The 26717-nt window shown below is 37.2% G+C and overlaps 1 protein-coding gene across 2 annotated transcripts in view; it reads right to left on the reverse strand.

Moving 5' to 3' along the window:
• bcas3 (BCAS3 microtubule associated cell migration factor) overlaps nucleotides 1-26717 on the reverse strand; it is a 383299-nt gene that overhangs the window by 35939 nt on the left and 320643 nt on the right. For both annotated transcript variants that reach the window (XM_017422045.3, XM_017422044.3), the window contains one exon: nucleotides 912-1088. In XM_017422045.3, the coding sequence (XP_017277534.1) occupies nucleotides 912-1088 (177 nt within the window). The remainder of the gene's footprint in view (nucleotides 1-911; nucleotides 1089-26717) is intronic.

Genomic DNA, 26717 nt, shown 5'->3' on the forward strand with positions numbered 1-26717 from the left:
TACTGCCCCCTATATGTCAAGAGGACAAATAACACCTTTTCTGTTCAAATTGCCAACCCGCCACAGTGGCGTGTGTGTTGATCAAATTCACCCGCCACTTCAAATATTTACCCGCATTTGGCGGGTGGCGGGTGCTAATTTCCACCCCTGGTCAGAATCCTCAGAGTTTGAATAAATAATGATATAAATGTGTGTCAGATCCACAGCATTTAATCCTTCAGTGAGTTTAATGTTTTGAGACGGGACACTGAGTTGGGGGCCATGGCCAACAGCAGCTAATCTGCATAATGGTAAAGTAGCCCTAAAACCGCTCATTTTGAAATGAGCTCAAAACAGGCAGAACTGATCAGGTGAAATCTCAATATCTGAGAATGATTTTGTATATTAAATGTAATGAACATGTTCTGTACAGCCCACAGACCTATCCTGACTTGTTCAAGGAAGCATAATAGGTTCTCTTTAAGGTTGCTTAGCTGTGGAGATCATCTTGAATCAGAATGACTCCAGAGGTTATTCATACGTAAATGTACATCTGTAGACTTCCTGAGAGTAAAGAGTACGGAACACTAAAATCTGTCCACTGGTTCATAAGATATTTTGCTAACAGATACACACACATACACTTAAACTTTTTATTTGCCCTTTTGCGGTGAGTGATAAAAAGGATAACATAACAGTAAACAAGATTTTCTTACAACTGTTTTAAAGTGTGTTGTTGGCTTTAAATTCTATAAATGTTTTTAAGTATATTAAAGTCGTTCAGTGAATGTTCTGAAAACCAGCTTTGTATTTGTGTGTGTGTTATTTAAATGGTTCATTATAGAAATCAACTAATTTTTTTTCTGGGAATGGGGCTTGTTCATGATTAGACAAAGAGGATACTAAAAAATAAAACATTATTCTTCACCAACCTGTAGCAGAGCCCACAATATCCCTTGAAGGTGACTCAGACATGGCATCAGCTAGTCTCTCTCTCAGGCCTTCATCGCTTGCATCTGTGGAGCCGACAATGTGCCGTGGCACACTGAAGCTCTCCGGCCAGCTCCCACACACCTCCAGCAGGGTCATACCACGTCCATCAAATGGCCCTGCAAAAACCAAAACAAAACAAGAAAAGGACAAACATGCTAGGTTAAAATTACTTTGATAACCAAAGAGACTGAAGGTCTGAACAGGAACAGCTGTGTCCGTTTTGTTATGTAATTTAAAGATGTGTAGAGCAGGTCAGCAATCTTCACATATTGAAGTTACTGCTTCGTCTTTGTTTAAAAATGTTCACCTAAACTACAGATCAATCACACTAAAAGTGAAGAAACCATGAACTGATAAGATAAACTACATTTTTGATTTTCATAAATTATGGCCAATATTTTTTTTCACTATTTACACCACAAATTACAAACTATTACAGCACTGTCATTTGTAATTATTTTATTTTTTATTTTTTTTTTTATTATTTTATAATTTCAAAATCTTTGAAGAAGGTTATCAATAATATCACAAATAAAACAAGAGTTAAAAAATCTTAATTGAAATATTGTTTATTTTAAATTGACTAGTTTCATCTATTATGATTTATTATTTTAGCAGAATAAATAAAATAAATTGTGTATTAAATGGCATAAATCAATTTGAGAGGTGGATCATTAATGTTAGTAAACAGCAAATTTGTTGGCATGAAATTAAAGCCTGTAAAAACCCAGGAAGGTTTTTACCATGTCAAATAAGTGCACATTGTTTGGGGTTTTCATGTTTTACTTTGTAGCTGTAAGATTAGGATTGAAATCTGTGAGAGAGAGATACTGCTTAATGTAAAAAATGAGAATATAATCAGAGAAAAACAACCTTCAGTTTGCCCTCTGCTTTCAGCTGTAAATTAGATTTAATAACTCACTGAAACCTAAAGATCACTACCCTTAATTTATGTCATTTTGATGCACTCAAATAAGTCAAATATGCTCAATACATATGTTCAGCATGTGTTGTATCATGTTTTGAGGGTCACACTGTGTGTTTGATTGTCATACTCCCCCCCCCCCCCCCCCACACACACACACAAAGTTATAAAGTTATTTTTGTATGTACACACCTTTACTATAACCCTTAGCATGGCATGTTTTAAAAGTTTGAGGAGAACTGTATCACTACTTAACACAACTGGCGACTTACAAATCCATAAATGTTGGAGATGATTCTTATCCCACAAGGTGTAATCCCACAAGTATGGGCATCTGTCTGACCACTACATGTTTGGTAAACTTCCCTAAAGTCTCTACTGGTCAGTACCTCTGGTTCCTAAAGGTTAGACGTTCTTGTTCAAAGGCTTTGTTTAAAGCTCTTCAGTGTTTTGCGGCAGGTACAGATCAATTTTAGATAAAATGAGCATTTGTTTCTGTGGAGCAAAGCTCAAAATTCAATAGCCTATAACTCCAACACAGCTGGTTGCTGATTTCTTGTAGTTCACACTTATAAAACAAGTTACCAAAATAAAAGGCTGCTGCAGTTACAACTCGCATAATAAAAATAAAGTAAAACAGTCAGTACTGACATCAGAGTAGCCACAGTGTCTTCATGGTCACCAGTTGTAGAATAAGGAGAGAGACAGACTTGTCTTGTTGTCGACCTACCACCCTCTTGTCTATCAGTCTCTTTGGGGCTCCTGTGCCATCACCTGGGTGACTTGTCTCGTGGCCCTTCATCCAATAACTGATTGCCTTTTCGATGCGGGTCATCCTGCTCTCTGAATCAGATTCTAGTCTGGCCTCGGCTCCTCACCGAACGAACCTCTATGGGTCCCTAACTGCCTCCATCCTAAAGTGTGAGGTCTTGGCGTCCTGTTCTCAGTGTTCAACAAGGTTTAACTGAGTCATTCGAGTGAGGAGCAGTATACTGGTGACTAACAGTTCTCAATCTCTACAGGGATGCTCTCACCATAGCCTTTCCTTGAGACTAATATCTACACAACCAACTATGTTTAGTAAAGCTATGTTAAATGCATGTAGCTGTAGTACATGGCAAATTGCTGTTCATCATCATGAAATAAGTCTTGACAACATCATTGCACAGGTTTCTTATCTATGTTGGATATAATTAAACAAGGCAATATATGTTAAAACTAATCTGGGTTGCTACATCTTAAAGCAGGGCATTTTTACAGTTAAATGTTATTAAAAATACTTTTTCATGTTTACTAAAAATATCTACTTGATTCTTGCTTAACCTAATTAATAATTCATAATTCAGAGCAGAATCCATTAATGACTTTCCTAAAAAAACCTAGTCTATCACAGAAAACTTCAAATTATGTTAGCCATTTTAAAGTAGGGCTTTCTATTATCAGGTCATACACAAATTTACAGCACACTAGAACACTGCAGTCTAGCAGATCAGCTGCTTTGGAGCTGCATACTCACACATCAAACCACTTCTCAGTGCAACATAATCTTCATGCCTGTCAAAAGCAAATCCACACAAGGCTCCACTGCATCTTAATCTTTTCTTCCCTCTGTCTTCCATGTTTTCAGCTATCAGAAAGATCTTGCACGTTGGAGCCTGAGTGTCTGCAACCTACTTCTCTGTGTGTGTTTGTGTGTGACAAGCCAGGCATGCAGACACTAAAACAACTGGTTTATTCTGTTAGAGTGTCCATTTTACTTGGTCACTCTGCCTGCAAGTGGACTGGAATAAAAAAAGTGGCATTAGCAGTGGTGTTAGGGGGTGCTACTGTGAGTCAGCATATTTTCAAAAGAAATACATTACTAATAGAGTATCTTGGTCAGCCTTTAAACATCTGCATCATTTCTATTGTCGCTTTAAACACCCAGATAAAATGTAACAAAGTGCACAGGAAATTACAAAATTTAATCTTGGTAATATTGTTTTATTGTCACTATTTACTGGTGGAAAGTCATGAACAAATTGTGAATCTGACAGTCCATCAAATATTTACTGAAATCAGAGCATTTGGGACAGAGGAGGACTTGACATACATTCAGCCTGGCTTAACACAAGGAGTAGGAAACAGTAAACTGCTAGCCTAACAGTTATGCCTTGCAGCCATACTTTCCACTGAGTGCAGTAAGTGCATGAAGCATCCCAGCTCTGTTGTACTCTTAAGGCACTTTCACAAAACACTTCAAGATGGAACTTAGACGCCTTCTGGTCACCTCAGTGTGATTTCTGAATGGGCCAAGATGGTAAGGGGAGGTGAAGCCAACCCACCACCGATGCACCTTTGTACCATGAAGCGAGGTAGTAACAGACCCAAAACAGTCAGCATGTGAAAAGGTAAGCAGCTCTCTAATGTGATGAAATATGGTCTGTGTGACCACCATGCAGGATTAAACAACAACAAACAGATTTATTACAGAGGGAAGACCGATGATGACACACACCAACTGTGTATTTACTTTAAACACAAAGAGGAACGCTAAACTGAGTTAATTTGTCATGTTTTGTAAACAATATAAGGAAGACGTCTGTCACATATACAATGTGTTAATTCACTGAGTCCTGCGCCACGCTTTTTTTGGTTCTGCGATGCTCGCTTCATTTCTGAAAGCTCATGTCGGTGCAGGATGTGGCAGCATGAAAACAGACTGGTCTTTACAGCCATTTTGCAGAAATGCTTTGTGAAAGCTTTTAGATATTCAGAAATCTGTAAAGCATTATGAAGGTCAGGTTGCTTTGCTATTTACATTTACCTTCTGAGGATAGTTGACAAGATCCGTAACAGCAGGAAGCAACTCTGTTTTCCTTTAATAGTTTACGTGCAAATAAACTACAACAACCAAAATAATTAAAAAGTCAAAAATATAATAGAAGTGAGCATCTGAAAGATGAAATTTATAAAGTGATACCACTAAACTGGTGATTATTTTTATTGTCTTTAATATGCCACAAACAATCTGCTTATTTGGTTGGTTCGCATTTTCTTTAGCAGTGAGCAAAATGTTTTTATCTGAAATGATTTCAAGATTATTTTTGAAACTAAAACGCAAACTTTTCAAAATGTTAGGTATTTGTTCTCAATAGTGCATCAATCTGACATAGAATGGAACAGAAGCTTGCTAGTTTCAGAGTTCTCAGCTTCTTAACAAAGTAGTACATAACTCAAAATCAAAATAAGTGATTTAACAGTGTTTTCCCTGTTTCTGACTGTTGTATTGTGACAAATTTAGAAACTGATTAACTTTTGGAGACAACCCAATTTCAAATTGAAGAAAGGAGTACAAACAAACAATTCCTAAATATTTAAAAAAATATTCATAGTAGTGTGGACAGGGCCCAAGAATTGTGTGAATATCTTTCAAATGTTTTACAGAACTATGTTTTTCAATGCTCGGTCATCAAAAACTTCAGCTGAAGATTCCTGCTGGTCCAGGATTAAATTAACTAAAGTGAAATACCTAATGACACCATATCACTTCTAAGACAAAGTACGAGTTTGTTGTTTCACTCACACACGCACACACACATAGCCCGGACAAACATCTAACAGGCTCTCATGGAAAGCTTTGAAGGAAGGCGTGCTGGCACTGAAGGGGAATCCTTAGAAAAATCAATCCAACACACACAAACAGGCTGCCTCTGAAGTGCAGTTATCAGGAAGCCAAGCCACTGTGTGTGAGAGTGAGTGTGTGCGATTGTATGCTTTTGGAGGTCGGTCAGTGTTATCACTGAGGGGAGCACAGAGGCCCGTGCAACCTCTCGCCCCAGCATTAGCACCTGTCACTGGCCTGCAGCGGAGTGGAGATTGACCAGGCCCTAGGGCGTGCACATACACACACACTTGCTCTCTCTCTCTCTCACACACACACACACACACACACACAGTAGTCTGTAGTCAGCGGTCTGCTCCCTGATAGTGACTGAGCCAAGCAGATCAAAGGTTTTGACTGCGGTAGCTTTTCTGGATGATAAGAGTTTGGCAGAAGGTTAGTAAGAGCTTTAGGTTTATCAGAAGCGGGCTTTGGACTATGTGGATATTTGAAGGCAGGCACTGATAGCTATAGACTCAAACTATCATTGACAGGTTTAACTTTCAGCAATTATAAATGTGCTTAAGGTAACAACAACAACAATAAAAAAACTAACTTTAAACAGTCCCACAGAGAAGACATTTTAAATAAACACTACTTGCCTCTCTGAAATTTACAGGGACAGTGTTTCCATCTTAAACCAGAGGAAACTGAGTGTCCTGACCACAGTGAGGGCTCTCTACCAGTTCAAAAGATTTTCATTACATCCAACATAAGAATTCACTTCCTGTATCAGTGTGAACTGGAGACAAGAAGCATGTTTGGTTGGAAGGCAAATTTTAACAAGCCTTACTTTTTCTTAAGATACACATGATTTGAATACCTTAATTCATCGTTTCCAATGGTTCTACAATCACTTACCTGCAGTGTTTGTGCAGTGAGCTTTGAAGAGTCAAATGATATACAGTCTATAGTTCTTGGCTACACCCAGCCTGAAGGGGCAGCTGGTAGTCTATCATAGCATTAATTTTACACATATTTAGGGTGAAAGCAGTTGTGATAACAGTTCAGTCAACTTGCTCATCTCAATGTAATCTAACTAGAATTAACAGCTGAAGTTATTTTGAAGTAAACATGTATTGGTCATTTGGTATCCATGTTGTTTCTTTTTAATTTCAGTCTGTAAATCTTTGGAGCTACAAGGACATATTATTGACTCATCTGAGATTGTTGTTTTTCCCTCCATCATGTTAAAATCCAGTGGGATTAAATGCCACTCTCCACACAGCTGTTAGCCCTCACATACAGGCCCTACTTATCTCCCCTGCCAGTGCTACTTTCTTTAAAGATTTAATCAAGACTGCAGCAGGATGTGAGCACAGCTCAGTCACCTCTCAAATACACCGACCAACGATTTCAAATAATACTGCTATAGTGTGAATATTTAGTTTGATATTGTAGAGATCTTGTAAATAAAAAAGTCAAAATCCAAACTACAAAGAAAAAAATAACAGCACAAAATTATGTTCAGTTATCACCTGTGTGTATTTGTCTGTATTGTTAGCAAAATATCTCATGAATCACTGAACTGGTTTTATTGAAATGCTCAGAAAGTGATCCTTGGATGAACATCTACAACTGATTAACTTTTGAAGTCAATCTGATTCAAGATAGCTATCACAGCTAATCAAACTTAGTTTACACAAAAATGGCTATAAATCAGTGATCTTTACAGATATTGAGATGAAATATGATGTGGTAGTAGCTGTGAGTCATCACCAACACATACTCCAAGCACTAAAATATCATGCAAGATCACTCAAGATATTGCAGTATTACTTAAGACTCTACATAATTTTATTTTCAAGGTTTAACCAAAATAGCTGTAACTCCATCAACTACAAGTCAGTCTAAAACTCATGACACATGAAAAGCAGCAGGTGATAGGAATTCCTTCAAGGAATATTATGTGTGCTACATTTTCTTTGCCAACAGACTTGCAGCATATTAGAAGGTTCAACATCTTTTTTGTTGAACTTTCATCAGCTTTTCTTAAAGACTTGTGCAGCCTTACAGTTGTATCTGACTTTTTTTAGCATTCAGCTTAAGATCCATAACTTTCTAGTTATTGTGAGGATTTATTGTGAGGCTTTAATCAGCAGTGATAGGAAGACAAAGACTAAGTGCTCAGTTTCAGCTATTTTTAATGAGGGTGCAAAGCACAGGGCTGCAAGAGCAGCAAAACGTCACTTTTTATTTACATAAACATGTTTACAACTTAAGATTCCCTTGAAGATTGGAAACTCACAATAACAACTTCTCGATAAAAAGAGACAAGACGGACCAGTTTTAAAGTCTGTAAGACTCTTGGCTGCTCCCTTTCAACCTCACACAGTGTCTAAACTGGTCTGATTAAACCAAAGAGTTATGATTATCACAAAACTGTAATGCATGGTGTAAAGATGTACCTTCCTGTTGTATCTTAACCATTCACTGGAAAGTTATTGAACATAACTCCAGTTCATGCTTGTTTTGTATTGTACCATGAGATCAGTTTGTTGAAACCTGAAGAAAATAGTGTACAGATTCCAGCTCTACATTGACTGCAATTAATTTACTTGACTAAATCTACTTTTTGTATTTTAGATTTTCCTTCAATTTAAAACTTACAATTTTACTTATATCTTGCAACCAGAGATGAGGGTTGAAATGTAGATTAACCAGTAAATTGAGCTTTGTTTTTCAGCTCAGCTCCTTCTTTACCACCACAGACCGGTCATTATACCAACAGATCTCCCATTACTGTGGACAAAAAAACTATTTATTGGTTCATCTCCTGCTCCATCTTACCATTGCTTGTGCACAAGACTCCCAAATGCTTGAACCCCCTCCGCTTGAAGCAAAGACTCATCCCTGACCCAGAGGGAGCTCTCCACGTTTTTCCATTTGAGAGCTATGGCCTCAGACATAGTGACACTGACTCCCTCATAAGAGACAAATCAGCTTCTCAGAGAACAGAGAATGCTTCAAAAACAAAAACTAAAATTAGCCTGATTTTACAGTATCAGAAGTCTAAACATACACACTTAAAACACAGACTAACAGACACACACACACACAGAGAAAATAAATAAATCTCCTAAGTGCTCATGCAACTGTTTCTAGGTTACCTGTGCAATGCACAGGCTAATGTGTGGTAAGTGCTGATTCAATTAAACTTTAGTGCTAGAAGGTTGATGAAACTAATTTCTTTATTAGGGGGTATAATATGTAATGGAGTGTGTGAACATATGTGTGAGTATACTCAGGTAATGGTGTTAAGACCGGCACAGGCAGTCTGTCACTAACAAACAGATCGTAAACCAGGCGGTAGTTAAGGTGGGAACTACAATCAGTAAAGACTTTATGAGGCAGAATTTTATAATGTTGTCATCTAATGCCACAGTTGTGCAACAAATCCCACCACAAAACTTCAACAAAGAGATGTCAGTTCAACAGTGTTGTGAATTTGGTTTTAATGTTAGTGTTGAGACTGCGTATTTGATAATACATACTGTATATTAAAATCGATTACTGCCAAATGACAAAAAAGTCAAAGATAAAATTCATGAAATAAAAATACATAACTGTAACAAAACTGAGCTAGAAAATATCATTTTTAACTGAAAGAACAGTAAGTAAAGTGACATTTAAAAAAAATTAATTAAAAAAGTTAATTTATAAAAAACTGGTGATCTCAATACTATACATCTTGCCAGCCTAGTCAGCAAAAATATATTTTAGTGAAAAGGTCAGTGGTGCTCCAGTAGCTTAGGCCCCATTCACACTGGATGACAACCTCACTATGATGTTAAAACAATAGCCAGAACAAGGATGCTCTTTGAAGGGTCTTGGAGAGGTCTTCAGACATGTTTTAAGCAATGATGTCCTCAATGAGCATAAAGTGTGATAGGTCCCCAATGTTTTTAGAGCTTAAGTTAAAACCTTTATAGTGAGGTTGTGGTGGTCCAGTATTGTGTTGGCAGAGTGTCAGAGTCCTTGGGGGAGTGTGGTGGCAGGATATCTATGTACACAAACATGGCTTGGTCAATAGGAAAGTGAAGCAGGACTGACCATGCTGGCCTCAAAAAGGCTATAGGAAAGAAGAAGGGTGGATGTGGTTGAGGTTCTGCACAAAAATGAATGATGCTTCCTCCTCCACAGCAGAACTGAAACTAATGCTGGAGGCCCAGAAACCTCCCATATATGTAGGAATACTATGTAGACTGTGACAAGGTCAAAGAAACAATCTATCACAGATGCAACGCCAGTGGTGGTTGTGTTGCGCTAGCGTGGTATCCTGTAGCATGCAATGTAGGTGCATTCTGCTGCGATACAAACGTTGTGGCAAGGCGGGGCCCCAGGCAAGGTGAAACTGTGGGTGTATGTGGTAGTATCATCATTAGACATACCGCTGGCATATAAAACATGATGAGGTTACAGAAAAATATCTTGGGGATGTAAAAAATATTTGAAGAGTAGCAGCAACATGGTTTCCTTCACACTGATTTTTTTCCAAATTTGTTGGGATCTAGAAACATTCTAGATGGTGGAACATGTAGCAGAGACATCATCTAGTGTATAGAGGGCCTTAACCAGCAACATTTCAGCAACAATCTTCCAATCAAGAACACATGGTCTTTTTGTAAAAACAAAACAAAACAAACAAACAAACAACAACAATGATCTGAGAAGGGACTGGTGCTTGTGACTGGATATGCAAAAGCACAATTTTCTGATGGCTGATTTGTTGATAATGATACAATTTGGGTTAAAGATACATTACAGGAGTTTTGATTTTCCCATAGATTTTATATATTTTTTGCCGTTTAATTTGAATTTGAAATTAATGAATGCCATCAAAATAAGAAATGTCAGTGACAAATAAACAAACCATCAAACTAAAATCTGTGGTAAAAAATAAACCTCTTTCATATTATAATTTAGGTGATTAAAAAACCTTACAATCTGCAGAGCCAAAGTTAATGGAGTACTTATTCATCCATACAAAAGTACACAGATACTGTATCATCCACATGATATAACTTCACAACTACACAGTTTTAATAGACTTCCATTCATCCACACACTTCTGACTGTGCTAAGAACCCTTACTGACATCCCTTCAGGCTGTGTGTGTGTGTGTGCCAGAAAGACAGAAAGAAAGTGTCTCTGATGTCCTCAGGGAACACAGAGTGCTAGCTAGCTTTGTGGTGTGGAGTTAGTGTTAATGGAGATGTAAGCTCACAGGATTAGCACCCATAGGTAGGAATGTGTGTATGTGTGTGTTCATGACAGGCAGGACTGTTCTTTCATTACATTAAAGCCATTTACTGCTTTTGCAGTCTCAGTGGTGTTGGCTATGTGTTAGTAATCCCCATCAATATTGGGGTCTGCCTCAAGGCACTTTATTCACTACCCTACACACATGTGCACAGATACACACATGAAAACATACGGCATTTAAATATGAAGATGCATTAACCTGTATGCAGTTAATTGTTGACAAGTACACAAATGACTGTGGCACAAATGTGCACTGATGCGCACACAAACACACACACATTTACCACCCAATGAGCTAATTTAAAAGATGTCAACTCAGACAGTTGCTGTGCTTTGCTCACTGTTAAGGAGTAGAAGTAGTAGAAGTACAGAAGTAGTAGAAGTACAGAAATCTATATAACATGTCTTTAAAGGCATATAAAGACACACACATGGCTAATTCATGGAAAGGGAAAGCACAAACATTGCACAGAAGAGGTGCACAGAAAAGAGCATTTGTTGAAAAAAAAAAAACGCATTACTGTTACAACAAATTCGCAAAGGATGATGTGATCAGACAAAAGAGTGGTGATGCTGGCGATAGGCAATCAGTCCAGTAGTGGGAGGGCCTTGTGAGGACTCCCCAGGAGTTCTGCATTTGGGTTTCTCCTGAAGTATGAAATGTCCTGGCCAAAAAGAACGTGTTTTGTTTTTTATTCTTGACAGTTCGAAAAAAATAACTAATTTCTCAGTTTTTGCAAAGAATGTAACAAATTTTATAGGGTTCAGCAGCACGCTATGTCCCATAAGTGTCTGTCTTAACACTATGACATCCCACAGTCTCACACACACACACACAAACATGATGTCACAGCCTTACACCTAAACAGAGCTTTCGTGAAGGCTGAGGCTTAACCTTAATATTTATGTGCAAACTATAAACTTTAAATTGGACTAAAGCCATGTATTACCACAGACACGACTTCAGTTTTCCCTCATTCACCAATGATTAGTGCTAGCCCAATACTTTGCAGCAGTGCTTGTGTTATTTGTCAGAAACTGATTTAAGATGGGCACTTGTAAAAAACTAACCAACCAATCAACATCCATCTTGGTCTTACATTTACCCCCCCCCCAAAAAAAAGAAGCAGGATAGAGACATAAAAAACTGACATAAAGTTTCCTGTAATTTATCTGTACATTTTTTTATACCAGGGAAACTTTACAAAACAAAGCATGAAAAGCTTCTAACAGTTGGATTTATTACCAAAATTAAATTTACAAGAACTCCAATTAACTTTGTGTTCTCTGTTTGTCTGAACATACAAAAACACCTGGTCCAATGCTTATGTGTTTGTTTCTTTTTTGTTTGTTTTCCAGTCCCCTTCAGAGTTTTTTTCCTTTCTCCCACCAGAGCCCGGTTCTGTTGGAGGTTTCTTCCTGTACAAATTGAGTCTTTCCTCTCCGCTGTCACCAGCTGCCCTATGCATGTTAAAGATCAGGGACTGCATCAAAATTAAGATTCAATGAAATCTACTGGTTTCCTTGGAGCAATTAAAAAAAAATTATTTGCCATTTTTTAATATACTGAATCTGATTTTACTGTATTATAGTTTGACTAAATTGATTCTTTGTAGCTGAAATTGAATCTGGATATGTTTAGGACTAAACTGGACTCTATGTAATTTGATATATTTTGGACTTGTTTTTGTATAGTGCACTAAGTTGACTCTTGTTGTGAAGTGGAGCTATATAAATGAACTGAATTGAGTGACAGACATTCTGATTGTAAACTAACAGGTTTGTAAAAACCGTTCAAATTTTGTTTGCTGCTGACTTTTTAAGCACATATAAAATGAACACTAATGGATATTTACTTTAATATACTTGCACACTGCAGACATGTCTTCTGATGGAAGAGAACATGCTTATGTTTGCACACAGATCAAGTAAACACACATGCACTGTGAGTGTGTTTTCAATAAGGGTGGGAGGTAATTACACTGGTTTGTAAAATCAAGTGGCAAGCAAACACTCAGTGATGTGGGCACATGAGAGAAGACAAACCCTGAGAGAGCTACTACAAACATACACAACTCATCACCCCTTTTAGAATCACAGGTTTCAAAGTGCAGGACTGCAGCTCAAACTGCAGAGATACAAACATTTTACAAAGACTGATGTTGAACTTGGCCACGTCAGAGAAAGGACCTATTCTCTCACTATCACACAAGATCCATACACAAGATCCATTGCTCACAGCAGACATGAGGAATAGATAGACATAAGAGACTACTGTAGTTCAGATAATAAATATATAGTTAAATAGATGCATTTTGGAGCAAAGAAATGTGTTTTATATTTAGTGGAAAATGTAAAAACATTATGACAAACAGCGGCTGCTAAATAATACCTGCAGAACACAGGCAACGTATTACAGCAGTTTCAGTTGTGTTTGCAGATTTGTGGTGATCAGCGATAGAAAACATATAGTAGCAAAAACTTCACAGCAAAAAGGGTGAAAAATAACAGGAGTGATTGCATTTGATGCGGGAACCATTGGATGCATTTACAGTATGTATCAGTTAGAGTTTGGTGCATGTAAGTTAGAGCATCACTCATTGTGGCAGACTTCAAATTAACACAGTAACAGAGGATGAAAGTAATTCAATTTGTTGATAGGAAACAGCTGACAGCAATTAGGGAACTTACAATATCAACATGCTTGTTTTCACTTTGGCACATCTAGAGTAAACAGAGAGGATTCAGTGCTACTTTTAAAGTTTTTCTAAACCATCAACCAAAATGTGGCCCACTTTAACTGAGTTCACACTATGCAATAAACTTTTGTTTAGGATTGAGTTTTACTTTGGAAAAGCTGGTATTCACAGATTGCCTGCAATAACATGCAATAAATAAGATATGATAATTTTTATCTGTTGATAAAATTATAAGATTGTCCAGATGACTATCTGAAATGTACATTTCTAAAATGATACCTCAGACAAACAACAGTCATTGTTTTATTTCACTTAACATAATCACAAAACTGTCAGAAAAAGCACCTTTCATCTGGTCAGAGATGTGGCACTGAAACCCTCTCCTGGATGCTTGACTTTAGTTTTCATCAAAACCAAAACAACGATTGGGGAGTGTACACTTCACGGGGCTAGCGTGGCCAGCTAATTGATTTCAGGCTGGATTGTCTTGCTGTGTAATAGAGCAGGCTAACGTGATGATGAAGCTGGGATGGTCATGGTGATGACTTTCACAGGGATTCCAGCCTCATTTGTTTGTTTGACAGGCTGCAGGCGTGTGTGTGTGTGTGTGTTTCTCCATTTGGCATACAGGATAAGGATTAAGTTATAGAGGTGACAGATGATATGTTTACAGTAGAATGTTTGCTTTCTGCACTATATTCAATTACAGGCTTTGTGTGTGTCACCACCTGTGTATATGTGTATATACACATGTGTGTGAGAAAGTGTGTGTCTGAGTCATCTGAGTATTACAAACTGTGTATGAAAAGGTCATAGACCTTTTATAAATCACATAGAATTTGTACATTTCCTTCTTCGCTGTCCTTCCTATGCCTCAATCTGACCCACAGACTTCTCATTTTTTCTGACAAGTGATCCTATCTAACCTTAAAGCAGTATCATTCACTGTTTACTGCAAAAATGAATACATTTTTGTTATTTAATAAACAAAACTAGTCAAAATGCTGCACAGAGAAACAGTTGTACAGTAACTGTGGTGTCCCAAATAAATATAAACTATCCAACATTCATTTGCTCAAATGGCTGAAATGAAGGAGTGTGGCATTTAGCAAGAGCTCAGACAGAACAGCCTTAAAAACAACATAAAGAGTTGCATTGGTGTGATTTATTGTTTCTGATATGAGTGAAACAATGACACATGCTCCAGGAATCCTTGTATTTGTAGAGGATACACAAAAAAATATAAACTTTTTTTCATATTTTAAATTTCTGTAAGCGCTTTACATCACTATGACATGATTCCAGCTGTTCAAAAATGATTGAGTTATCATGACAATAGTTTAACTTGTGGTAAAATATTTTCATGACAAAAAATAGAAATGTTTGCAGGTTTTAGTTAAAGCAAAGTAATTTCTTCACCTGGACTCTTTGGGGATCCCAGTGTTAATGGACAAAAAAGTAAAAGGAGAGATATATTCTCAATGACCTCATGTGAAAATAACCTTATGTGATTGCAAGACCACTGAGGTAGAAGGAAGATTGTTAGAACACCATAAAAAACTCTCAAGGGTCAAGTGTTTTCAACACATGAACATATTTGTGGTCTTGTAAATGTGAAAAGTGACAGAAATGAAACACAAGCAGAAGATCAATGACTGACCCTGTTCTCGCCTCTGCACACATGTTAAATAACTGCACACTGAGACATCAATGTCCTCTACCTTCACAAGATACACATGCTTCACCATTTCAGTTGTTCCCAAGTAGGGTTAATGCCCTGCACTTTAAAAGTTATTATATTTTAATGCTCTTGTGTACTTTGGAGAAACAATCTCTCTTCCCAAAACAAATATGCGTGTTCATGTTGGGTTACAGAAATGTACTTGTTTAAAATAAGCAGCACAGGGATAACAGCCCTGCTCAACAACATCTCAATTAAATTCAAATATATATTTAAATCACCAATTTACACCAAAAGTCATTTCAAAGTCCTATGCAAAACAAGAAAGTCCAAATCATTAAAACTATTCAAATCCAATTACAGTCAAATGATTTCTTATTATAATGCACTCACATACAGTACATTATGAAATGCCAATTATTAAAAGTAGTCTAACAAAGCCAGCAGATTGTGTCAAATCTTCAGCTCTTCAGATTCCCACTCTACTTGTGGCCCTTTTCAATGGGCTCAATGAAACTCTACTCAGGTTGACCCGGTGCAGGTTAAGAGTCTTCCCATTGTGTGGCCCCATCCACTTTCAGCTCGCTTCTTGGAACCTACTCGGCCAAGGCTTTAAGCGAGCCAAGTTGAGATGAATATTTGACATCAGCAGACTGCAGGCTATTGACTGTCTAGAGTGCGACGTCAACAATCAGTTATATGGAAAAATACAAAGACTGTGTAGAACCAAGTTTGGTCAAATTAGGACGAAGTTAGTCATGCTGAGATGGGACAATGGAAAAACAGCTTTAGAATGACTCCACCTGAGACCTGATCCACAAACGTCTTTACTTTGGAATGACAGTACAAACCACCAACATACAGTCCATGCCTTTCTGTCACAAGCTTAGTCTACCTATAAGCTTTAAAAACATTCTGATTCTGAAATATAATAAATAAAGCCATTCAAAAATATATAAATCTTTTAAAAAATGCCCCAAAATACATTAAGGAATATACAACATCTCAAGCCTTTCTAGAAAGATGGTAATAGTAAAGGTCATCCAGTATGTTTTTTTTTTATGACCAGTGTCAATATCATTATTTAGAAACTAGGGCATCCGATGGCCAATATTCTTTTTCTTATTTTTTAGATAGTTTTTTTTTCTCCACTGGACAAATAGTACCTTTATTTAAATTAAATACTCAATGAACAATGCAAAACCTTTGACAGACACTTATACCATATAGAAAGAGCATTATCACTTAAAAGAAATACATAAAAGTAGTTCTGCAGATAACAGCAACAAGCTGCATTCCTCTCATTTGTGGTCTGAATAAAAAGTATAAAACAAACCTAGAACTTCCCTTCAACATGTAAAAGATACAGTATATCTGGGACAATTCTCATATTTTTTCTCTGAATCTGCTACTTATTGGATTAAAATAAAAAGTGCTCAAGTACAGTCAATAGATCTTTACATCTTAATGCATTCATGGCAGCAGCATTAGCTCAACACAATCTGATTTCTGAAACAAGAAACATCTGTAAAAAACAAAAAAGGCCACACTGTTTTTAGTTTTGGTCCAGTTTTTCATTTTTTACTTATTTAATTTACCAGGGATCAGAACTTTTAGCTACACATACAGTGTGTGTATAGAGTGAAATAAAGGCTTTGATAAATTAAGCTTAAGCCTTTCTGCAATTTTTTTCCTCTAAAAATAACATCTGATATCTAATCAAACAAATTTAAGTGACTCTAAAAAAATAAGAGTGCAAAGCTTACTGTTCTCACTGAAGTTTTGATGGTTTTCTAGAAATAGTAACTAATTTCCTGTCTTCCTGTAGCCCTTTGATAGACAGGGGAGCGCTGGTCACATGTTTGAGTTTAACAACAGCAGCCTCAAAGCTGTGCTGCCCAAAAATATGCCTGAAATTGGGTATGACAGATGTCCGATACTTAAAAAAAAAAAGTCAAATATTGGCTGATTCATTGGCCAACCTCCAGTTAATACTGTACACCACAGTAAAATTTGAGAAAGGCTTAAAAAAAAAAAAAAATAAATACCACCCAACCTTAATAAAAATATTACTGAGTTACATGAGCATTTGAATATGTTCCTGTTGAGTGTGCTGGTAAAAGGCATACTGGTAGAACTTTGAAGGCTCTTTGACCTCAGACGTATGTCTTTCAATCCTAAACCTACCTTTGATAAAGCAAACTGTTTGTTTGGGCCTTGAATGACTGGCTGGACAGAAGTGTAACACAATATTTGTGGCATACTACCTAAATAATGGTGATGAATATTGTACCATGCGTGCTTGCCTCCTCTCCTGGGGGTTAACGAAGAGGATTCCCAACATCAAAGTCATGACCCTGCGTTCCTGGAAATCCTTCCCAATCCCATTTCATTATAACACCCTGCCTCACATAATGTGTCTATAAGCTGGCCTTAACACTCCACAGAGAGCCCAGAAGGGATACATACAAATGTACAGTTGTATTTCTGGCAGGTTAGGAGTTTTTTATATATATATATATGAGAGATCTAATTTCTAACCAAGTGTACAGTAGTTTCAAGTACTGAATACTTAGCAGCAGGCAGAAAAATACAAATGACTGGGATTGAATACCAGGAAAGAGTGGGCGGAAAGTCTGACAGAGTTACAAAAGCATTATGAAACGTCCAACACTACTCCACTAGCCTCGTCATTCTAACAGAATAAATCCTCCATTAATATGGCTCTCTTGGGTCTAAAAGCAAGCATCTTACAGGGAATTAATCATATTGGACAAAGACGAGAGGGAGCCCATTTAATTTTCTCATCAAGTTTGGGGAGAATTGTCCTGGAAGCTAAACAGCCACCTGGGAATGGCCTCCTCACTCTTCTCTCTCATCTCTTTGTTTTTGCCTTTCCAAAGTTTTCTCACTTATTTGTTTGTAACAAGCCAGACCCACTGCTGTTCTGGCTTCTCATCTTTTTATCACTGTGAGGTTAAAAAGAAAAAACAACAACAACAAAAAACCCCAACTAAAAACCAAATTTACCTTACATCTTAGAATGTTTTACTGTAAATCTTTACTGTAAATTTATACCTAAGTACCTTGAGTAAGAACAAATAAGTGAAGTCACCCACAATAGTCTAGCGAAAAACAAGACCATTTCAGGGTTTCAAGGTCTGGGATAAATTAGACAACAAGCAAAGAGCTGAAGTGTGTGATGTGGAAGAAACAGGCAGGTGTTAAGACCTGATTGACTTTAACAGTGACCTACAAAGTGGCAGAGTGGCCCTGGGGAACCACGGTAAGTACTAACAGTCGGAAGGGGTATAAATTATAACAGCAAGGGACAGATCAGGAGGCCTGGGTAAATAAGCTGAAACAAGTCTGATCTACAGTAATTAAAACTGAGAATCTACAGAGTGTAAAGAATCTGTTGGTGCCAAATACCACAGAGGACGTTTTAAAGTAGAGCAATGTTTCTGTCATGATACAGCAGTTTAAGAAAAAGTGGTCATAAATTGACTGCTCAGCTCAAAAATCAAAGTATTGTGAGGATTTTGACTCATTAGCCTAAATCCTAAATCTCTGAATGGCCTACTGATACTGGGGTACAGAAGTGAGGAACATCCACACCAGTAAGGAAATGTGGTTTGTGCTTCATGTAATACGTTGTCAGACAGAATGAATATAAACCTGATTAGGGCTGGAAAATTAATCTTTGAAAAAGTGGGTGCATGTGTCCACTTTATGGCCAGAAAGGTTTCCTCAGGCTGCTAAACAGGCGCCATAAATTCACCTCTACTTACCTGCTGTAAAAATGTCAAGCAAGAGGGTCCGCTGGACCACACACAACTCAGTTAGCAGTCACTAAAATAAACACCCTCACCCTCTACTACTGTCTAACATGGCATGTTTGAATGCAATTGAGCAGCTCCACGATGATACTGACGTGGCTTCCCAACAGGACATGACTAAGTGGCAACAACGTTATCCTCATAGATCCTGCCACAGCCACTGTGTCATATATGCAACCCCCTTCAATAAAAAGAGACAGGACATTTTTGGATAAGAAAAAGATTTTAAAAATATAAATCCAAATAATAAAACAGGTTGAAAAAACATTTCCCTGGAGTTTAAACTAGTTTTCATATAGATTATAAGTAATGGACCTACTTGAAATGTTTTACATTAATAAAATTAAATTTGGAAAACTAAAAAATAACATTTTTTCATGTGAATATCTCATTTTCACATGCAAAAACATGTTAAATTAAAATGTGCACTTAGAACACTTTCAGCATGTTCATTTGACCACATGGTTTTTCTGTTGATACATGTTTTGGTTTCTAAACACAAAATCACAAAAAATTGGTACATTTATTCATCAAGAGCCACTCATACAATAATAATAATAATAAAAAAAAATCAGAGAGCAAAAAATCTTTGTATCTATGGGCAAAGATGAAAACTAATACTGATACCCTGATTTTCAGGCCTAGAGGTGGTACTGCATTAAAAACTGACAGGACTCTAGAGTGAACATGTAGAAATTGTAAAACTTTCTTTAGATTTAGAAATATGATGATGTATCCACTTTAATTGTTAAAAGTATCTATATCAATAGCGATACTGGTCTTTATTTATTTGGAATCGTATTCAATACCAAATCTTGCGGTATCGCACACCACTACCTTGTAATGTAAATGTGTGAATTTTATGAAATTACAAGAATGACATAAAATGGTTAAAAAAGTGCATACCTCATTAACACATACACTGTTTTCACTGAGACTAATACACAAGTACAGGGTTGTGAAAGCATTACCCAGCCAAAACCGCCTTTTGAGTGAAAACTGGTGTAAAAGGTTTAAAAAGTACCAAACTTCTACTACAGATGAAACATTCCCATGGCAGTGTTCATGTAACTTTATGTATTAATTTGGCACTTATTTTTTAGCCATACAGTTGTGTTTCTGAACTTAAGCCATGAATTGAAGATGTTTAGGTGCGCTTATCAATGTAATCTTAAGCTTTTATCCCCCATGTAAATATAGGTGCCTGCAACAGGCTGTCACAAAAATCATTCTTGACATGTCATCCCTGGAATAATTACTCCAGCTCAATGAAAAAAAAAAATAGAAACAAAAATTGTTCTAGAAAGGTGTAAAATGTTAGCAATTATTCAGACTTTGGCACCCATTGCTTGACAATACCAATATTATTACTAGTGTAATAGTTTACAAAATCTTGTAATATCAACCAGTTTTCCTATACCAGTTAAATAAGCTTGTTTTTCTATAAGCTAAGCCTTTAAAATTTAAATGTCTTTTCCATGAATGTTACATATCTGTAGTAAGTATGGAAACAAAGGAGCAAAACAACCTAAGATGATCAAAAAACTGCACAATATTCAGAGAAAATGTACAACAAAGTGTACTGATGTTTCCTTTGTGAGAGACAGACACAAAGTCCTTGTGAAGATGTGACCTGCCTGAGGAACACACGCATACAGACATGAAAGCAAGCAACACCATGCAGTGTGTGTGTGTGTGACACATCTGGGACTGTAATCAGGGGCTTTCTTTCAAGAGCTGCCAAAGCAAACAGGCCAATAAGGAATCCACTTTACAGACCATCGATCTCTGCTGGCCATAGCCAACACAAACACACACATACACATGGTCAGATAAGCAGTCAAATGCCCACACAAAAAAACAGCTAAACTAATTCATACAGTTATATAAAGTACAATCCACACCAGCACTTAGCTCAAATGTGAATATAAAGACAAAGAATTGTTAAATCTCAGACAAACAGCGTTGATGTGTTGTCTCTCACACACACATAAAAACACCAGCACAGCATTCTACATCCAACATTATCTAATGATAAGACACAATAATGGAGTATGGTAAAATCTTTTGAGTAATAAACAAGATGTGTGTTACTGGTTGATCTCTATTGTCAGAACATGTACACAGAGCCATATGAAAGAAAATATTAGCTGGAAGTTTTGTCCTTTTAAATTAAAAAGTTATCGTGTTTCATCTAAAAATAGGCACAGATCACAGCAACTGGCAGAGAAATGAAATCAGCTGCCATTAGGTTGATCTGAGCTAACTTTCAGGCAAACAACAAAGATAAAAAGTGTGGAAGACGTGGACAAAGAAAATGGACAAAATACCTTACAAAGTTCTTGTGATACATACATCCCCACTGAAGCAACTTTTAGCTCTAGCAAAATTTTTAAAACTTCAAAAGGCAAAACCTAAGAAAGGTAGAGAAAAAATGTCAGCCTGAAACCTACTCATGATATTCCATCGGTGATCTTTGAGTAAAACAATTTTATTATTTCCAAGCTCCAAGCTAATCATGTTTCTCTTGATCTCCCTTTCTTCAACCAGACAGGGAAAGAAGACTGATATAAAAAACAAATAAACAATGGAAATATTGTTGTGCAGAGCCTGAATGATTCAGAGTGTCCCACACCAGAGATCCATCAGCCTTTAAAATGCTTCCAGATGAACCTCAGACAATGGGAGGAGAGAAAACAAGGCTAACGCGTCATTCATTTACTTTGGGGCTGCAGTGGTGAACAACAATAAATCCTGCCGTGGCAGGACGCAAACACACACACAAGAAAGTATGTTTGTTCATGTGCATGTGCAGCGATCTGGAAAAGGAAACTAGATAGATTGAGCTGATAGGAAACTGCGTCTACTTGAAAGCCAAGACATAATGCAACCCACCAACAGGTTGTTTTTACAGTGCACACGCACATCCACAAAACTCACACTTACTGATGCGTGCACACACTCACACAAACACAGCCAAGTGCAGGAGACAGCCTCCATTGAGAAAACCAACGAGCTGTGCTCCTCCTGAGACTGAATCACACACACACACACACACCAACACAAACAAACACACACAAGTCTACAGAAATAGACACACACCAAAGCTATCACCGGCAGCATCTGACAAAGCCAGTGACTGTGACTGAGCTGTGAAGTTGTGCTGGCAAACAACAGCAACTTGCTTCACGTTTGTAGTATTTACAACCTTTATAGGCACTAAAATACACAAAACCGTTGCACAGTGGCTGGTTCTAATCTCAAACTCAGTTTACACTAAACAGAACTATGTTGACACCTGTGTATCAGTATTCTGTTTAACCTTTATACATCAATTAGCCTGATGTATAAACATGGTGATTACAGCTAGTGATGTGTGATAATGCAAAATTTGGTATTGATTTGGTACCATGTTAATACAGAACCAGTAACACCAATATTATTTCAATCTAAAACTTTTAACTTATATAGACAACTTATATTGTGATTAAATCACCAGAAGTTTGACCATGTCAAAAAAAAAAAAAGTGTGCAAAATTTTTTCTCTCAAAATAGTTGCACAGTTATTGCAGTCATGTCAATTCCTTCTTAATTAATTTTTTGTAATTTTAGAACGCTAGATCTGCATTTGGACACCTGTGCAGGAGCTTTCATAATGATGAAAACATTGGAGGCTAAAACCAGAATATTCAGGTCCAATCACGTCAATAACAAATAATCATTATATGTAAAAATGAATAAATAAAAAAAGTCCAGAAGTGCCTATCTTCATTTCAAAAGTGTACTCTTGTATAGTAAACCATAAACTGGGAGTACAAATTAGCTTAGAATGCAGTTTTGCAAAGTGAGTACTCAAAAATAGGCAGTGACGTTCAAAAATTGTTTATGCAGAATGTGTCCACATTCAAACACTCACAGTTAAGTGAGACTGCAACAGAAAATCTGCGTGTTTTCAAGAAAATTTCTTTTAGTTTTGAGTCACCAACTAGTTTCCAACATTCGCAGCTCAGTTATCGATTGGCTATTGTTAACGTGTTACATGTTGCTGGCACTGCCTTAAATGGTAACTAGTGAAAGGGCTGTATTTATTTGACACTTTTTTAGTTTCGGACCACAAAGCGCTTTTACACTACAAATCATATCCACTCATACACACACAGTCTGATGCGCTGATCAGGGGCAATTTGAGGTTCAGTGTCTTGCCCCAATACACTTTAGCATATGGTGGGGGAAGTCAGAATTGAACCGTCAACCCTCTGATTGGAAGCAAACCACTTTTCCATACTGCATCACACATTTTGTAAACGTAAAACCATAAATGTCTAAGCTTTTGCTTCTAAAATTTCCATCACTTTAAAATAGCTTCAACATAAATGAACTAATCTTAACAAAATCTGAAATTTACACTTTCTAAATATTTTGTAAAGTGGCAGTCATTGAGTCAACCATGAACTGAATAGGTCTCTGCAAAGACCCTGCATGTTTTGGCAGATTTTTTTAATATAACATGGACAATGGACAATGTAAAGTGGACCTCACTCATTTTAAGACAGCATAAGACTCTGGTGTTTTTTTTTTTTTTTTAACTGTATTGGTATGTAAAGCCTTTGGGCGTGGGTGCAGTTCAGGAGAAGAGCAGCCACCTTGTAGTTAGGAGATTTGGTTCCTAGCCTTGGGCAAAATAGTGTACCCAACATTGACCCAATATGGTTCTCAGTGTGTGACACAAAATATAAAGGCAAATTGACCACATTTCCTCACTCTGCTGCTGTCTTTACTTGCTGTACTGTAATTATTTCTATCACTAACATGTGTTTTCTTTGTCTTTCTTCCAATAAAAACTACACCTGGATCAGTCATTCTGTGTTTGTCTGTGTCTCTGTCTTGTCCTCTCAAGCCCCAACCGCTTGAAGCAGATGGCCGCTCATCCTGAGCCTGGGTCTGCTGGAGGTTTTTTTTCCTGTTAAAATGGAGTTGTTCCTTTTCACTGTTGCTTAGTGCTGCTCAGGATCAGAGATTGTGATGAAGTGAAGATTGAGCAAAATCTGCTGGCTTCCTTAAACAGATAACTTTTACTAATTGGGTTTTATAATATATGTGAATGTTTTGTACAGTGCCCTGAGATGACATTTGTTGTGACATGGCACTATAGAAATAAACTGAATTGAAATAAAATAAACTGAATATAGAAGTAAGTGTTGTATACATGAGTGTGTGAATAGGTAATTGAGAAATGTGTTTTAAAAGACACTGGAGAATCATGGGTAAAAAAAAAACAAAAAAGAATTTGTAACAATGTGGTGTGTGTGAACTGAAAGATGTACTTTTTAAAACCCAAAGTAAGGTCCACTTATCTCCATTACTGTGAGAGTAAAATTAAACTCCCTGTTTATCCACAAATGCTTTACCATTGTACACCCAGCAGACATAGTAACTGTAAACAGTGAATACCTCAAACCTCAGTTTAATCATCTACATTATCAGGAATCCATTAGAATTTTAAGCAGCATTTTTTTATTCAAAAAATATTTCACGTTTTACTGCCCATTATGGTCTTAGTCTATTTTATAGGACTTTTTGAGCCTGATGAAAGTAGAATTTGTGAAGAAAAGTATTGTCGTGTTAATTGATAATTCAGTAAATTAAATTGAAGCAAAACATGTTTTCTGTAGAAACATCCCATCTTGTTCTTTACACAAGTAAAAAAGCTTTAGATAAAAGATTTTCTAATGAAAGACAACACTTCCAGCCAGAATAGAGACAAGATGAAAAAGGCAAAAGGGGTGAGGTAACCATGTGCAGATCACCCTAAAGTACTGTGTGTGAGTGTGTGTGTAGGCAGCTGTAGGAAGGATCCTGCTGAGAAAGAGCAGGACATCTTGTCATCTTCTGTGGCCACAACATCAAGAAACACTCACACACAAACACGCACACACACTCTTCTCACATGCACATCAAAGTACGTGTGGTCAGTTCGTTCCTGTGCTGTGGTGGTGTGTGAAAACGAATCACAACAGCATCTCGTTTACTCAAAAACACACACATACATGCTCTCACACTATTCTCTGACTCACCCACGCAGACACATGCTAACACATACATATACAGTATAATCAGTCACATTTGTACACACAAACAGACACACACACATACACAGCCACTCACACAAATATACATACACACTCACACAGCCCACATAATGGACCATTTCAGCACTGAGACCACAGCTAATACAGTAAATGACAGGGAAGGACTGGGAGAGAGCCAACCTAAATGTGACACTGATTTTCTGTAGTGTGTGTGTGTGTGTGTGAGAGATTGTGTTTACCGCCCTGACACCATGACTCTGCAAGCTGGAGCGCAGATGCTGGTGTGGCCGCTCCGCTGCTTGGGTCACCGTCCCGACCTACTGCGGTTCACGCAAACACGTTCAGTCTAATGCGGAAATGCACGCACAGAGCGATGTCCTTAAATAATATAGCTGGGGTGCTGGAAACTCTAACCAATGTGTCAGTGGAAGAATCAAAGCAGCATAATGAGAGAGCAGAGAAAAACCAGTTAACAAGGCAGCTAACACCAGTCTAAAATCCAGTAATAAAACTCCATAGCCATGGCCAGCTATATAGGGCGATCATAAAACGTGTCTTTACGTATATGTTTTAGTGTGAAGAATGAGGAGCAAACATGACAGGTCATTTGTAAGGATTCTACTGGCCTAGCTGAAAAAAACATAATTTCTTGCTGAGATGTTTTCTTTTTAAACTACTTTTTAAAAGATCAAAAAGTCTTTTTTGTCTCTCTCAATTTGCCTTTAAGACCCAGCAGCTGAGTCAGAGGGACCTGGACCCTTTTGTTTGTGGTTTCTCTCAAGTAAAAGGGAGAGTTTCTTTGCCAGTGTCCCCAACTGTTGCTAAAACAACTAGTTCTGTGGTTTCTCTTTGAAAATGGTAAGTTCTGAAAGATGCTCAGAGATGACTAATTAGGGTTTGAACAAACTGGAGCTGATTTAATTAAAGTACTGATAGCCACAGACTAAAATGTCTTAATGACCATTCTTTATTCAAATGATACATCCTTTTACTTTTTCCATTGACTTAACAAATGACGGACGCGGATCAATTTGTATTTCCTCCAAGTCATATCCCCACCTTGCACACCAGTGGAATGCACAACAGTTACCATTTTGACACCCAGGCATTACCATACACACACACGCAGCAGGACTATTTCCTCAACTGTAATTGGGCCATATATACAAATTACTGGGTGATTGAGTGCCATGGGCAATGTTTTTTAAATTTTTATTTTAGTATCTAAAGGCTGGCAGCCTTGATAATATAGGAACCAAAAGTGGACATCCTGTTTATCTTTTATAAACTGTCAATGTAAAAAAAATACCCTGCTGTTTAAGCAACTTTCGGAATTTTAATTTTCTATTCATTTGTTTCTTTTAAGAAAATGTAGAAGGTAAAAGTTTGGAAACACTTATAATTTTTCATACTCTGGTTCATTTTTTTGAACCTTTAAATGACTAAAATCAAATTCCACATCCTGTACGAACCCCGTGGAGGCTTGTTCATTGGCACTGGGACTCAACAGGTTTCTGAATCTAAAACATGCACTGCAGCTGTTTCAGACAAGATCATTTGAACAAATATGTTGCCTGATAGAAGCATATAAGGGTAGAATGTCA

Source organism: Kryptolebias marmoratus, linkage group LG2, assembly GCF_001649575.2.
Source record: "Kryptolebias marmoratus isolate JLee-2015 linkage group LG2, ASM164957v2, whole genome shotgun sequence".
NCBI classification, from domain to species: domain Eukaryota; kingdom Metazoa; phylum Chordata; class Actinopteri; order Cyprinodontiformes; family Rivulidae; genus Kryptolebias; species Kryptolebias marmoratus.